Source organism: Chrysoperla carnea, chromosome 3 (assembly GCF_905475395.1).
Source record: "Chrysoperla carnea chromosome 3, inChrCarn1.1, whole genome shotgun sequence".
Lineage (NCBI taxonomy): Eukaryota > Metazoa > Arthropoda > Insecta > Neuroptera > Chrysopidae > Chrysoperla > Chrysoperla carnea.
The window spans coordinates 55,581,450-55,597,916 of NC_058339.1; the positions used below are offsets into that span (position 1 = coordinate 55,581,450).

Here is a 16,467-nt window from a genome sequence, read left to right on the forward strand (position 1 = left end):
GGGTTACCGGTAATTTGTTTTAATATCTCTGTTAAACTGTCAGGATAAAGATTAATTTGGATCGATTCGTCAGTGAAATCAAAACATTTAGGAATTGCATTCTGAGTGAATAGTTTAAAGTATTTGATGTGCGAGGATTTATAAATATGATTTAAAAATTTTTTGCCTCGAATGCTGACCTGTTTTTCACAGCACAAACAAGTAAAGTTTTTAGTATTTGGTAAGAAATAAATTTGATGTAGTTGAGAATCAGCTGGTAAATTTGACCAGACAGAATGAAAACGGCGTACAAATATGTTTTGATATTCACTTTTCGTAAACGAAAGATGTGATGCACTTGAACAATGACTTTCTAATAATGATCCTAAAATTCCTTTTTTACGACAAAGTAAACAATTATATATGTCTGGTGATACTCTAAGAATTGTTTTTTCAATACGATGTGACTTATTATCCAATTTTTTTAGTAAATCATCGGTATAAAACTCTTCAGTACGATAGAATACATTTTCTTTTTTGAATGTATAGTGTTCGCTTAATAAATGACCGATTGCTAACTGGTAAAGACTTTCCTCAATTTTCTTACATAATGGACCATCAAGCGCCTCTCGGATATGGCTTTGTTTTTTACAATGTGTTTTTACCGACTTAGTTTTTATTGCTTCCGAGCATAATTGGCAATATATATTTTGATCATCATGAGGACAGAAGAATATCTGTTGGTCTTTCATGATTCTTTTCCCCGATTGCCATACTTTATGATATATTCTTAGAGCTGATTGTGTTTTTTCGTTATTGTAATTGGCTTGGTGAGAATCACTTGAAACATGTAAATTTAATGAGCTACTTTCCAAGAACATTATCTTACATACGAGACATCTAAAATATTTAGATGCAATTTGCTGTATAGTCAAAGGCCATGGTGGGAAAGTTTCAGGTAATTGTAAGATATACAAATCCTTTAAATATTCAGAAGGTATTAACTGATTAAATCGGTCAGAGTAGTGTATTTCCAGTTTCGTTTCATTTTCTTCGCTTTCAGCATCATTATCTATTGTTTTTTCTTCGGTCAATTTTGATTGGTGAATATTTAAATACATTAACTTTTCCTGATGTTCCTTCTCATTAATATGTTCTTGTAAACAGTTTCGTGAAACTACAACCCTACAAACTTCACATTGAATTTGATTTTCAACTATTTTATCTACTTGGTCTAGAGAAAAATGATAAAAAATTTTTTGATGATTTATTTCATTTCTTTGTTCTTGTGATGAGCTTTGTGAAATTTCATCTATGCAAACATCCCGCTGATCTTTATTATCATTTGTTTTCTCTACTGAAGATTCTTGTTCGGTTTGTGTAGGATTTGCAGGAGTGTTATATTCTATAAATTTGTGATTATCTGTTAAATGATCAAACAAATTTTCATATTTTAAGAAATTATTACATTTATTGCATAAAACATGCTCTCCATCGTATGGCTCATAATTCAATTGTTGAATTTGTAAAATTTCCGGAATTTTCTTCCATTCTTTATGGTATTTTTTCACAGCTTCCACTTTTACTGAATCTCTGATGATATTTTTATGCGAATTACTTGTAAAATGTACCGTTATATCTTTCAATTTAGTTCTACATACAAGACATTTTATTTCAAATAATGCAAATTGTTGAATCGATATATAATCATTAGGGTTACCGGTAATTTGTTTTAATATCTCTGTTAAACTGTCAGGATAAAGATGAATTTGGATCGATTCGTCAGTGAAATCAAAACATTTAGGAATTGCATTCTTAGTGAATAGTTTAAAGTATTTGATGTGCAAAGATTTATAAATATGATTTAAAATTTGTTTGCCTCGAATGCTGACCGGTTTTTCACAGCACAAACAAGTAAGGTTTTTAGAATTTGGTAAGAAATAAATTTGATGTAGTTGAGAATCAGCTGGTAAATTTGACCAGACAGAATGAAAACGGCGTACAAATATGTTTTGATATTCACTTTTCGTAAACGAAAGATGTGATGCACTTGAACAATGAATTTCTAATAATGATCCTAAAATTCCTTTTTTACGACAAAGTAAACAATTATATATGTCTGGTGATACTCTAAGAATTGTTTTTTCAATACGATGTGACTTATTATCCAATTTTTTTAGTAAATCATCGGTATAAAACTCTTCAGTACGATAGAATACATTTTCTTTCTTGAATGTATAGTGTTCGCTTAATAAATGACCGATTGCTAACTGATAAAGACTTTCCTCAATTTTCTTACATAATGGACCATCAAGCGCCTCTCGGATATGGCTTTGTTTTTTACAATGTGTTTTTACCGACTTAGTTTTTATTGCTTCTGAGCATAATTGGCAATATATATTTTGATCATCATGAGGACAGAAAAATATCTGTTGGTCTTTCATGATTCTTTTCCCCGATTGCCATACTTTATGATATATTCTTAGAGCTGATTGTGTTTTTTCGTTATTGTAATTGGCTTGGTGAGAATCACTTGAAACATGTAAATTTAATGAGCTACTTTCCAAGAACATTATCTTACATACGAGACATCTAAAATATTTAGATGCAATTTGCTGTATAGTCAAAGGCCATGGTGGGAAAGTTTCAGGTAATTGTAAGATATACAAATCCTTTGAATATTCAGAAGGTATTAACTGATTAAATAGATTAAATTTGTCAAAGGAGTGTATTTCTAGTTTCGTTTCATTTTCTTCGCTTTCAGCATCAATATCAATTGTTTTTCTGATGTTCCTTCCCATTTCCAACTTTTCCTGATGTTCCTTCCCATTACTATTTTCTGACACTACAATTTCGAACTTTTCTTTTGCCGAATTTCGATTAAATTTCTTTTGATGTTTTTTCGTATAAATATGTTCCTGAATATGACTCGTACATGAAATTTCGCAAATATAACAATAAAATGCATCTTTTGATTTTTCTTCTATAAATTTTAAACTTAATAAATTCAGATTCAAATTATTTTGATGTACCTTTCTACAAACATGTTCTTGAAATTCAACTCGTGAAACAACAATTTTACAAATATCACATTTGATATGATTACCGGTAGCATTTTCTTCAATATATTTAGAATTATTCACATATAACTGACATACATTTTCTAGATGGCTTTTTCCATTCTTATGTTTTTCTAATTCGGCACCTAAACAAGTAATTGGAACTTTGCAAACATTGCATTCAAATTGGTTATATTCTTCAGTTTCTTCTACATGTTTTAAATTAAATAATTTTAAATGCTCTTGGTGATACATTTCATCAATATGTTTTTGAAATTTATTTCGCGAAATTGCAATTTTACAAAGTTTACATTGTACTTCATCTTCATTATTCTCAATTTTATTTCCTGTCGAGGAGCGTTTTTTCCAGTTCCTAATATGAAATCCTCCATGAATATGTTCTTGAATTCCGACTAGGGGAAGTACAATCTTGCAAATATTGCACAGACCTTCATTGATTTCATGTTCAACAGTTCTTGATTCTATTAGATTGGGTTCTTGTAGTTTCATTTGATGTTTATTTCCATTAATATGTTTTTGTACGCCGCGTAGTGAAAATGAACTATTGCAAATATTACAATAATTTTTTAATATTCCTCTTTTACTATTTAATACTGGTTGTATAAGGTGCATTAAATCATTAGGTATTTTCATTTCTTTTTCTACGTGGCCTAGCAGTTCTTCATCGGCAATCTGTTTATTACAAAAACTGCATTCAATTTGATTTTTCGAATGTGGTAAAAAATATATTTCATAAATTCGTAAAGATGGATAAATATTAGCCCATGCAGCATGAAAACTATCTAACTTTTCAATTTGAATTGGATTAGATAAATTTGATTGATGTTTTTCTCCCAAGACATGATCATGCACACTTCCATGTAATTTTCTTATCATACATAAAAGACATCGTGATAAATTTTTTCCAATAATCTGTACTGTGCATTTATCATACTTATTTTTCTCCATTGTTTTTATAGTCTTCATAATTTCATTTCGATAAAAATCATTATTTTGATATGGTATGGCTTCATTTGAGCAACCCGGTATTTGATCAATTTTTATTTCTGATTTTTCTAGATCATTTGTATGGGTTGGATTGTAATGATTTTGTTGAATGTCTTCATTTAAAGAATTCGATATAAAATTCATTGTAGTTTTTAATTTTTCAAAATCAGTGTTATCACATTTTTGATAATTACGTTTAACTAAATATGACTTAATATCGTAATATGTTTTTGAAAACCAATCATCAATTCGTTGAATTTCATTTTGTAAAAGCAAATTGATTTGATCACTTGGAAGTACGTCCATTGACTCTTGAATATCCTCAACATTCCAGTCTTTTATTTTACATATTTCTTTTTCCATTTCACAAACTTTTGAATCGATCTCTTCGACCCAATCCATCTCGCCGATTTTTATTGTATTTTAATAAAATTAATATTTTTAATTCAGAGTTAAAATTGTGATATTTTTAGATTATTATTTATGACGCACGACAGACACATGTGCAACATTTGACGTTTACTCCGTAAGGTTATATATTCTATGCGTTTACTAACGCACATAATAAATAAACAAACAAAACCGGCCTGTATCTAGTGCTGCCAAATCTATCTTTTTTTTTTATAAATTTTTCAAGTAAAAATTTTTTTTGAATTTCTATATTTTTTTCTATTTTTTATTATAATTATTAACTATTCGAATTCGAACCGTTCGGAATTCCGCGGTGTGCATTTTTAGATCGGGAGGTACCTTTCGTCATTAGCCGACACGATAAGCTTTAAAATGAGGGGTAAATCAAGGAATTTGATAAAGGAATAAGTAAGATCTCGCGGATCGACAGAAAAACAGGCAAGCGAAAAAATATGTAATATTTAAAACTCCTACGTCCATTTGGTTCTATAAGTTCTTAAAGTTTAGTAGATTTTCTAATTAGCAGGTTCATCAGCTAGTATTCAATTCCATAGAATAATCTATCTTGTATGTTATAGTACATTTTTATACTATATAGATTCCGATACAATTTTTGATATATATTCTCGACAAGCTCCTTTATTTACTGCCAAAATTTTCTATTAAGTACCGTATACCCTTATAGGAAATGGTACATTTTTTCTTTTAGACTTCGAAGGGGATATTAAGTTTTTATTGAAAAACGGGGGACGTTACATAATGGATGGCGCTATCGTTTTTTGATGAGATTCGGAAAGGCAACACTGTTTGCATCTAAATACAAGCTGGGCATGATTGGCATTATAGTACATAGACTAAGCATCGCATATCTTTCGGTACAGTAGGAAGCGTGCCAACATCTGAAGTAATGGCTTGGGTCAGCTAGGGACATTTATAAAAAAATACAGGAGCATTTATCAAAAAACATACATTGAATGTCAAATTTTCATATTACTAAAGTGGGTAACTTTGCGAACCTCTCATTTCCTTGCGACACGCTTAAGTCATCAGTGTAATTAACCCACCGCATATCTTAATCTGACACGCTCGAGTTTACTCACCTATCGCAATTTTTTTTACTAATCTGATCATCTGTCCTACGTCCCCCACCCCCCTATTTTATGGCTTATATTTGGAGTAGGTAGTAAGAAAGATCCAAGGAACTCCTCATATGTTAATCTGACGCGCTCGAGTTACTACACAAATTCCCTCTTGAGCTCCCGTAATATAAGGTTTTTCATTATAAGCTGACGATATTGAAGTTTCGGTAAATAAAACAATATAAAAATAATTTTCATAATATGTTTATATTATTAATATTAAAATAATTTTAATATTAAGTATATTTTAATAAATATATGTATATAATATATATATTATGTTATTTAAAACTAAAAGGAAAATCGTTGTATACAAAAGCAAAAAGAGCAAATAGGAAAAAAGTAAGTCTTCAATAAATATTTTGTCAACTGTATGATTCATATCCCCATGGCGTAGTTTGTAAACGATTCAATATATTTCTAATTGATATGAACTTTGATAAATCTATTGTTCCCAATAATAAATGTAGTGATCGTAAATATTTAATACGTCTTAAAACCGCTCTAGCATAGTGCGATGTTGTATTTTTCAAATGACGCCATTCTCTTAAAGATTGTTTCATTAATTTTGTATTCTCCATTCGAAGTTGATTTGTACATTGATTAAAATCATTTACAATCTAAAATATTGAAAATTATTTGTCGGTTAATGAATAAGAAGTTAAATAAACATGCAAAAATTTACCTTAGATTTAGAACAGAGCAACCACAATGCATGTAAATTCATGGGCGGTTCCAAATTTGCTAGAATAAATGTTACTAAATTTGACACACTGCGAACAGCTCCTTGGGGAAATGCTCGGCTTTCAGCTTTTCTAAAATATTTAATGTTTTGATTAAGATCACAATATATTCTTACAAACAAAACTAGATTAACGAAACGCTTTTCAGAGTCAAATCATGCAACTAAAAGGATGAGTTATGTAAATTGATAGTGTAACAAAAATTATGAATAACTTTTCCGGATCATATTTTAAGAAAAAAATTTAGACAAAAGTTGTTGAGTTAAAAAAATAACATTTGATTTTGATCCATTAAGATTAATTTAAAAATCAATTCTGGTTCACAGCGGAGAACGCTTTAAATAATAAAGTTGTTTCAAAAAGGTGACATTTTTTCGAAAAACAGTAATGCGAATTTGAACTTTGAGGTGAATATTTGAATTTCTTTTAGAAGTTTAAGTCCTTCTTAATCTTATAAATTTTTATACCATTAAATTAACCCGCCCTAACAGTTTGTTTATGGTCTCGCTTGCGATGTAATTTTAACGACATTAATTACACACAAAAAATTTACCTTCGTGCTGGGAAAAACAATATTGTTGGATATTGAGGCATATTAAAATGCCATGGTAATGTATGTTTCTCACCATCTATCCGTACAAATTTTATAAACGGTAATGGTTGAAAAATTTTTGCTAATAATAAAAATATTCTAGATGCATCTATACAAAACCCACAATGAGAACTATAATACAATACCACAAAAGCCTGCAAAATAAATAATTAGAAAATGAGAAAAATTTTTCATATATACATAAAAATGTTTTTAGATCATACTTTCCCAGTTTCCATAATTGTTGGAATGAAAGTATCAGTCGTTAATTCCATCAGACAAATGGAATGTTTATTTGTTAAACACGAACTTCTATTTTGTGCTTGATAATGTGATGGTGATAGAGTTGGTTCAAATTTTGATCGTGTACTGTACTCCAAATTATTTTGTGAATAATTCATAATAAAATGTATTAAATTATTATACAATAAAGGTTTTTCCATGATAAAATGGGATTCTTTCTATAAAAAGCAGAAAATATTAAGATTTAATTTTTTCATAAAAAATAATTTAAATATTTATTAAATAATTAGGAAAATTGAAAATAGATGACAAATGACCCATTAAATTTAAACTGGTGAGGCCAACGCGACGCAAGTCGAATCAACTACATGCAATTAGAGCGATAGCTGAGATGCAGTTATCATCATTATCGCAAATTTTGTCAATTCCTAGAAATTATTTAAATATAACTTTTGCTCTCATTTAATTGAGAATAGTCAATAAATTTTTCTCTCAGTTGATTTCACCAACATCACTGCTATAATTACTGAACTCAATCTATAGAAACTTGCGTCACGTCAATTCACCAAGCAGCGTTTCAACAAGCGCTCTTTTGGAAATCAATAAGTAATATAAAATACTTACGGCTGCGTCAATTATAACAGCTATAGTTTTCTCATTGTTTATTGCAACATCAATTCCTAAGGCATTTGCCAAAGAGCCGTAACGTAATGAGTCTATCACAGTAATTGCTAAAGTATTATTCGTTTTACAACTTAAACCATTTATTAACGTTGAGCGAGAGATATTTTTCTCTGGTTTGGAGAATTTGCTGAATACTTTTTTTGCAGCATTTAAAAATCTGAGAAAAAAGTTTAATTTACATGAAGTAATAAATATAATTTGTAGATAAATATAGACTATGAACTCACAATGAAGCAAAATTTCTATGATTTCTATGATGAAAATGGCGGAAAATTTGAAACTCTCTAGTTTTGCCTGCCATTTTTTCCACTCTTTTTGTGGTGTCAATAACATTCTTTAAACATGAAACTTATCTTTAGCCATCCTCAAAATGGCAGACGTAGTCATTGAAATTTTACTTAATTATGGACGTATGAAAAATCATTAAACAACAAAACGTTAAAACAAAAAAACAAATTTTCTCTTAAATTTCGATTTTTGCCCCAATTCTTAGATCAATTATGAAGTTTTTCTGCTAATTTGCGAAATTTATTATACTCAACTGCCCGAGAAGCAATATTATCATATATAATAAATGATAAATCTAGGATCTGTCGAAACAAATTTTGATTTTTGATTTGAATTGATCAAAGAATTGAGACAAAAATCGACATTGATTTCGAAATATCCTAGAGTTCTTATTTATTATATTTGATAATATTTATGTTACTGTGGCTTCCCCGCCAGCTGAGAATAATAAATTTCGCAAATTAGCGGAAAAACTTCAAAATTGACCTAGGAATTGGAGCAAAAATCGATCGAAATTTCTTAGAGTTCTCATTGATTATCTTTGATAATATTTATAAAAATTATCACTTACCGACATTTTTCTTTTTTTTGTACAATCAATAAATATTCAGGTGATAATACATCACCATCATAATATTGTTCAAATTTTGGCTCTATTGATTCATTCGTATCATCAATTTCTTTATATTTATTTACCCAACAATGACTGGGTGTATTTTCTAATATTAAATCATTATCTAAACATGTATTAAAATTAGACATTGTTTTTGTACATTTATTGTAATGCATCCATTTTGTTAACACTGATTTGGGTTTTGTTTGTTCATCAATTAAACCCTCTGATTTACATTCATTATATAAATCTTTAATTTCTTGTTGTTTCACTGCAATCAAAAGTTTAAATATTTTTAGTTTCTATTTAAAAAAAGAAGAAGATTTTTATACAGTTAATTATTTTGTCAAAATCATTACAGCTCAATAAACACCTGTGCAGGGGCGGATCCACCTCTCAAAAGAGTTTGTGATCACAGCCATCCAAAAATCGGTCAAGTACGAGCCGCCGTATGTTTACAAAATGTATCACGCCCCGACCAATATTTTGTTTCACGTGGGCAAAGCCGTGGTGCTAACATTAGAAAGTTAATAAACCTGTAAAATGTTAGTTTGTTCGCTCACGAAAATTACAAAAGTAAATGTGCGTTTGCACATCATTGCGTGACATATAGACAATAAACTACTGAACCAATTTTAATGAAATTTTTACAACTTCAAAATATATCAAATTATATTAAACGCTAGTAGGTATTATACATTTTACATTAAAAATTTTTTATTTATTATTTAAATTACGAATTCGCAAGCGACGACACTGTGGTCAATTTACCGTCCCAAATGTCTGAATTCGAACCTGCAACTAAGGTTGCCATCTCCATATAAGTAATCAGGTGGTCTAAATTGGAACTACTGAAAAAGTCCTATAGTCAGTGCAAAGGGTTTTGGAAGTCTATTCTTCTGCATCAATTAGTGTCCAACTTACATTTTAAACCAGTTAAAACAGCATTTATAAAGTAATCGTCATTTTGATGATTTTCACAATTATAATATTGTAATGCCATAAATCGAACCATTTGATACACATAATTATAGTCCAAAAATGGATTACGTGGCGTAAATATTAAAAGTGTTGGATTCGATTTTATAAATGATGATAGTAAATGACTTTTTCCTAATCCTGGTATAGATGTCCATGCCAACGGTCGATGTAAATGTTTTAAAGTCCAATTTACTAAATTTGTTACAGTCCAATTTTTATTGGTATTTATCTAAAAATGACAATTGGGCAATTAATATAAGCGTTCATTTGCATTTATTACCTGTGGCCAGTTTTTATTCAAATTAGTTGGTTTTTTTTTTTTTTAATGTGTTGAATGCAAAATATCTCAGTTATCGGAAAAATAGTACATGTTTACAGTTAAAAACTTCATTCTTTCTTAAAAATTCGAAATTGCATTAACTTTAGGACTTATACTTATTTGATTTTTAATTTGCTATCGAAATCATTTATACAAAAATGTTTTTTGATAATTTGAAAACTTACAATAGTTCCATTTGCAGTAATTAATTGTAGGCACGGTGTTACAACATTATTTTCTGGTAAAATTGATGTTGAAACTGCGACCGCAATTTCACGCATTGGATCTAATTCCAATAATTTTAATGCAGTTTTATAAAATATATTATAATGTATAGAATTCTGAACTGTTGCATAGATTACTGCCTAAAACATAAAATATTTATATGAATAGCAATTTTGTGTCCGTATGCACATCATGATATTGAAAACTACTAAAGATATCGAGATGCGGTTTTTTTCAGTTTCTTTGTTATACATTAGTGAATTATAGATTACTTTTAAGCTTTATTTAATAACAGTAAATGATCGCGTATCAGCTAGTTATTATATTGAATGACAAAATGCACTATTAGAATACTATTCTGTAAGCGCATTGCTTAAAATTGTATCAACAATGTCTCCGTAATCAGACTATGGTCATTATTTGCTATTGACAGTTATATTAAATCCAAGAAATATAAAGAACATATTGTATTATTCTTTGTTATGGTACGGGAGCTGGCAAAATTTTCGAGTGTTTATTGTAAAATCGAAATTTCTTTTCTTATATGTAATTTAGATATCGGTAAAATATATGCTGGTAAAGCAAATCATTTTCTGTCTGGCAAATTCAAATTACTTTATTATATATTAATGTGTGGATCTGTGTTAGCCACGGCAAAACTGTTCGGCAATTATAATTTACATTGCTTAAAAGGCATGAAAAATAATTTCTAAATTTATTATGCACTTTTTTTCGGGAATGCATTCTACTTAATGCAATCGTTCTCAGGTGCCAAACCCTCTCCATTCTTACCTAATAGGGAATATTCATGAAATTTAAATTTGGTTCAAATATTTTTCTTCCGTAACTTTAATGACTGGACATTTCAACTAAACCATTATTTTAGTAATTAATATCTTTTTAATTACTTAAAATTAATTAATAAAAGTACTAATTCCGTGAGGGCATATAAAAATTTCAAAAACAGAAATTCAAATTTATATACGGACGTGACATCATAGTACTGACTTGTCAAATTTGTTGACATACTGTATGGTATTAATTAATTACATTTTATATGATATTACATTGAGTTGTATTATTCTACGGCTTTTTATTAGAAAACTTAAAATAACGAGGGTAAATTCTGTGTTGTAAATTCAGTTTTTTAAAGTGTAAATTGTACATTGAACTGTCACCAATTGACAGATCATGTACTTATGCGTCATCAATAGAGAGCGCCAAAAGACTGCGTTTAAATATCTCAAAATTATGATGTATTTTAAATATTTTTTTACACTTAATTACAACATTTTTAAACAGTATTTATATTTTTTACTTTGTTATAACGGTGTAAACAATGAATTAAAAATATAAAAAAATACATGAATATTCCCTATTGCAATACAGAAAAGAAATATCTAAAGTTCAGCCGTCTTGAAATTAACTTTTTCGTGACGTGACCGGCCATAAAAACATGTTTTTCTTTCAAACAAAAGCATTATATGGGTTATAATGACCCTAATAACGACGTATTCTGTTTCAATTATTTTGAATTTAAAATATGTTTATATTTAACTACTTACATCATGCTTTTGAACTAAATTAACCAAATCTTGTGTAGATGTAATCCGATTTAAAGGATTTATTAAATTCTTTAAAAATTTTATTAAGTAAGGTGCAGTTCTTGGTCCATGATAAACAATACCCTTTTGACCACGATGAGCAACTAAACCAGGCCAATGATTTACACCAATATTTTCTCTAATCTTTTCAAACGCACATTCACCTTGAGGTTGCCAACAATTTACGGCTGCAAAATGTATCTAAAAAAAATTGAAATTTTCAATAATTTTTCAAATATAAATACAAACACGGCTACACCAACCTGTTTATAATAAAAATTTGCAGTTATATCAAACTCTTTTCGAACTAATTGACTTTCTGCATCCCAAGGTGCATAATACATAATAAATGATAAATCATGTTGCATTGATCGTAAAATTGCGGGACCAATTTCACCGCGAAACCAATCCGTCACTATTGAACCATCTGAAAAGAAAGGTTTCGCTGCTGGAGGTGGCGATATTTTTGGTTGTCTATAAATAAATTACATCAATAGTAACTTGTAACAAATTTTCATGTTTAGAAAATTTACCCAGAATGATAAGCGGCATATGAGGTCAACACCACAGCGATTAAGCAACACAACAGCTGTCGAAACACGTAATACATTTTGTCAATAATTGTATACACTCGTTTTTCTGTCTCAGATTCTTCGTCTGTTTGTGTTGAATTTGAGGAAACTGTAATTGTATTGACATTAACAATATTTTCAGATTGCAAGATTGTTGCATTGTTATCAATGGTATCAGTTGTTGAAGTTTTGTCGTCCAAATCATCAGACTTATTTGTTTCCACATTTGTACTTGTATCTGACATGCCAACACGACTTCATACCACACATCAAGATTCTTTGTTTTCGTTAAACGATTTTAATTATATATTTATTCAAATTGGTCTTAGAATCCTTATAAATGTTGTGGTTGTTATACTTCCCTTCATTAGCATTATATGCCCTAATTGATATTACTAGTGTGTTTTCTTAACATTTATGTAGGAAAAATTCAACTAGAACCACTGACAATTGAACACGTCATTGGTGAATAATTACGAATAATCGTTTCTTGCATTTTTATTCCATTTCGAGTTTAAATACTGCTTTGTTTACATTTATTTATTGTTGTGGAAACGATATTGACTTTTATTGTTGTGAAAAATTCTACGTTATTTAGCGATAATTACAATCTTTATACTTAATAGTATTTGTTAATAATTTATTTGATATCTAAGCATCATGAGGACGTAATAATAATCACTTCTTTGCATTCATTTTATACTACTAGTATGGATTGAAAAAGTAATTCCCCTTTCATACTCCATACTGAGTCCGTACTCACGAGATAATTTTTCAATTTTCATATAAATTGAAAATTTATGATGTAGGATTGTTGCAGTTCAAAACAATAAAGTATATCACAAAACGTGAAAATTGAAAATTTAATTATTGTAGACTCGATATATTCAGAATATTTAAACAATTGACCATATTAGTTATAATCTTGCTTTAGAAGAAGCCAATGCTTATGGGGGAGAACAATTTTAATACATTTTGAAAAATATGTAGTAGGTAATATTGTATAATGCGGAAAGTTGTCAATTGCACACGCGATCGTTGTTATGAAAGATACAAGTACTTGGCACCCATGTGGACAATTCATCAATATACCACGAGTTATTCATAGCATTTGTGTTAGCGTCTATCGAGTGGGCATTTAGCTATTTGAGAATACTTTTTTCGCCGGAAAAAAATCAGGATTTTCATATATTTCTGTTTGATTACTTTATTTTTTAGCTAAAACATAGCAAAAAAGCAGAGAGAATTCACTACTGCGAGATTATTGAGATCTGTTTATTGAAGAAGTTGTTATTTTATAATTTTTGTATTTGAAATTGAAATACATATATACTTACTTTCAAAATTAATTTAATTTCGAACTACTATTTTTTCTTCATTTTCTTCAGAGTTTATGCAATTGTTTTTACTTTTATGAAATGTAACTTGCCAACGAAATGTGTACATCGAATGTATTTCTATTATTTATTGTAGAATTAGGAGAATTGAAAACAGCCAATTGTAAGAATTGAAGGAAAAGCTTCAGTTTCTTAACTTCATTAATTTGGCTTAATTAAGTTTTATTTATTTAGAAAGCGGCATATTTGGAATCATACGGTAATGAGGAACAGGCTTAGGTATTTATTGAATTTAATATAATATTTAGAAGGATATAGTTTGGTAAGGGTGAGGTTAAGCAAAAATTACCAAGTTAAAATAGTTACTTAAAAAGACATTTTAAATAATATTTGATCAATTTTGGGCAGGGTTGATTTGACCACTTTTGACGATTTCATCCCCTCCAGCTCCACGGCTCCAAGGGGAGTGGTCCTAGAGGGCAGTTTTATCAAAATTAGGACCTTGTTGATGTAAACCCTGATAGGAAGTTTCACTGCTGCCTCCCCCCAGTCTCTCCCTAGAAAATCCCCTTTTCCTGTATTTGGAAATATTTTCCGTAGGGTGTGGCCTTTCTCGAATTTTCCCGGATATGTTGCTTATACCAATCCTAGGGACACCTGCAGGTCTAGCCTTGTGTCAAGTTTAATCGAAATCGGTAGAGCTGTTTTTGAGAAAACCCTAAAATTCCGGTTTTGGCCTTGAAGTATCCTTGAAAAAAGGCCTAGGAAAAAAATGAAAAAATCGTCTGGAATTATGACCAAACTGAACCTATGTACCGAGTTGGAGAAAAATCGGTTGAAAATTGAAGGCTCCAGCTTGGTAACAGACATACCGACATACCGACGGACGCAACATTTTTTAAAAGCCACTTTTTGGAATCAAGGACCCTCACAACTAGTATTTCCATTGAAACCCCGATATCTTTATTTTTTTCGATCGCAATAATGCGATTATTATATTTATAATATAATAAAGTAAAAAAATAATGAAAGCACTGATATTTAACACTTTCTAATACAGGGAATTTCAACAGTTAACTCTGTCAATTGTTTCTTTTCACTTGTTAATAAACAATTTACATGTGGCATTTGTATTATGTTTAATTTAATTAAAGTTTGTTTTTGTGTATTTCCGTTTTTGGTGACCTTGAATGTAATAAGTGTCTAGTCTTGACATCTACTTTAAATAAATAAATAAAATATTTGATATTGGTTGGCTAAATGCAGCTGAATGACTACATTTTTCTATGCAGTTTTTTATTTAAATTTACCAGGGAATATTCATGAAATTTAAAACTGATTCAAATTTTTTTTTCCGTAACTTTGTTGGCTGGAAAATTCAACTAAACCATTATTTTAGTAATTCTAATTACTTAAAATTAATTAATAAAAGTACAAATTCATTGAGAAAAATTCAAAATTTCTAAAACGGACGTGACATCATAGTACTGGCTTCTCAAAGTTGACATACTGTATGGCATTAATTACTTACATTTGGTATGATATTACATTAATTTCTATTATTCTACGGCTTTTTATTAGAAAACTTAATGATAACGAGTGTGAATTCTATGTTGTAAATTCATTTTTTTAAAGTGTAAATTGTACATTGAACTGTTAACAATAGACAGATCACGTACTTAAACGCCATCAACAGAAAGCGCCAAAAAACTGCGTTTAAATATCTCAAAATTATGATGTATTTTAAATATATTTTAACACTTAATTACAGCATTTTTAAACAGTATTTAAAAATATAAAAAAAATACATTAATATTCCCTATTGCAGGCTATACAACTTTTAATTAGGTAATTACTTTATAAAATACGCTCAGCGCCGGACTAAGGGTGAAGTAAGTGGAGCGGGCGGCCCAGGTCCTAGGCTGCAAAGGGGCTCCTTAATGCCAAATGCGAAAAACAATATTGCATTTTAAGTGTTGATTATTATGGCGCCGAAAGACGATCTCGCTCTACCTTGATTTGCTCGTAGAGCCGGCACTGATAACACTCGGAATCTAGTTTATCTTTAAGGGGGGGGGGGAATTGTAATATGGCGGATACATTATTAAGGATGGAACTTTAATAAATTGGTCTCCAGTTTGATGGAATCTCGTTGGAATTTTACACAATCGGCTTTTTTGTAATATTCAATTTCCACTATAAAAAAACCTTTAAATAAATAGGAATGGACCAATATCTAAAAATTATAAAGTTTATAGCGAACGTATCAAGAATAATTTTATATCCCGCATAACTCACAAATCATTATTGACTTTTGAAACTTTGGATTTTAAGATTTTAATTGTAATTAATACTGCTGTTTCATATAGATTAATACATACTTGAAATTTCGTGAGTTGCTTCATTTAGGGAGTCTACCCACGAGTAAGATGACCACTATGACCACTATAACATTTATTAATTCAGCAAAAATAAACTACATATGTATTGAAAGGCAAAAAAAAGTAGGTACGGCATGTTCGAGGTCGTAGACAAGCTCATCGGTACAGTATTTTCTTCGGGAAAATATTTTCTTGTTTAATAATTATTAGTGTTATCAAGTGGTCATATTATTCGACAAATTTCTTCCTGCGTTTTTTCAGCTTAAATATGACGTCATCGTGTTCATTA

General features: G+C 29.6%; 1 protein-coding gene across 1 annotated transcript; it reads right to left on the reverse strand.

The window, feature by feature from the left end:
* Positions 1-5,907: 5,907 nt before the first annotated feature.
* On the reverse strand, positions 5,908-12,898 carry LOC123296744 (thioredoxin domain-containing protein 11). The gene is made up of 11 exons (XM_044878372.1): positions 12,422-12,898; positions 12,152-12,362; positions 11,850-12,089; positions 10,245-10,424; positions 9,684-9,969; positions 8,718-9,030; positions 7,799-8,015; positions 7,156-7,392; positions 6,893-7,086; positions 6,282-6,411; positions 5,908-6,216 (listed from the first exon to the last, which is right to left on the reverse strand). The coding sequence occupies exons 1-11, from the start codon at positions 12,703-12,705 to the stop codon at positions 5,962-5,964; spliced, it is 2,547 nt and encodes an 848-aa protein (XP_044734307.1). The 5' UTR covers positions 12,706-12,898; the 3' UTR covers positions 5,908-5,961.
* Between the last annotated feature and the right edge of the window lie 3,569 nt (positions 12,899-16,467).

Coding starts and splice junctions, on each gene's coding strand:
- LOC123296744 (XM_044878372.1), bottom strand. CDS start 12,705: ATGTCAGATACAAGTACAAATGTGGAAACAAATAAGTCTGATGATTTG. Junction 10,425..11,849: donor ATTTAGTTCAAAAGCATGAT/GTAAGTAGTTAA, acceptor TTTATGTTTTAG/GCAGTAATCTATGCAACAGT. Junction 7,087..7,155: donor CAATTATGGAAACTGGGAAA/GTATGATCTAAA, acceptor TTTATTTTGCAG/GCTTTTGTGGTATTGTATTA.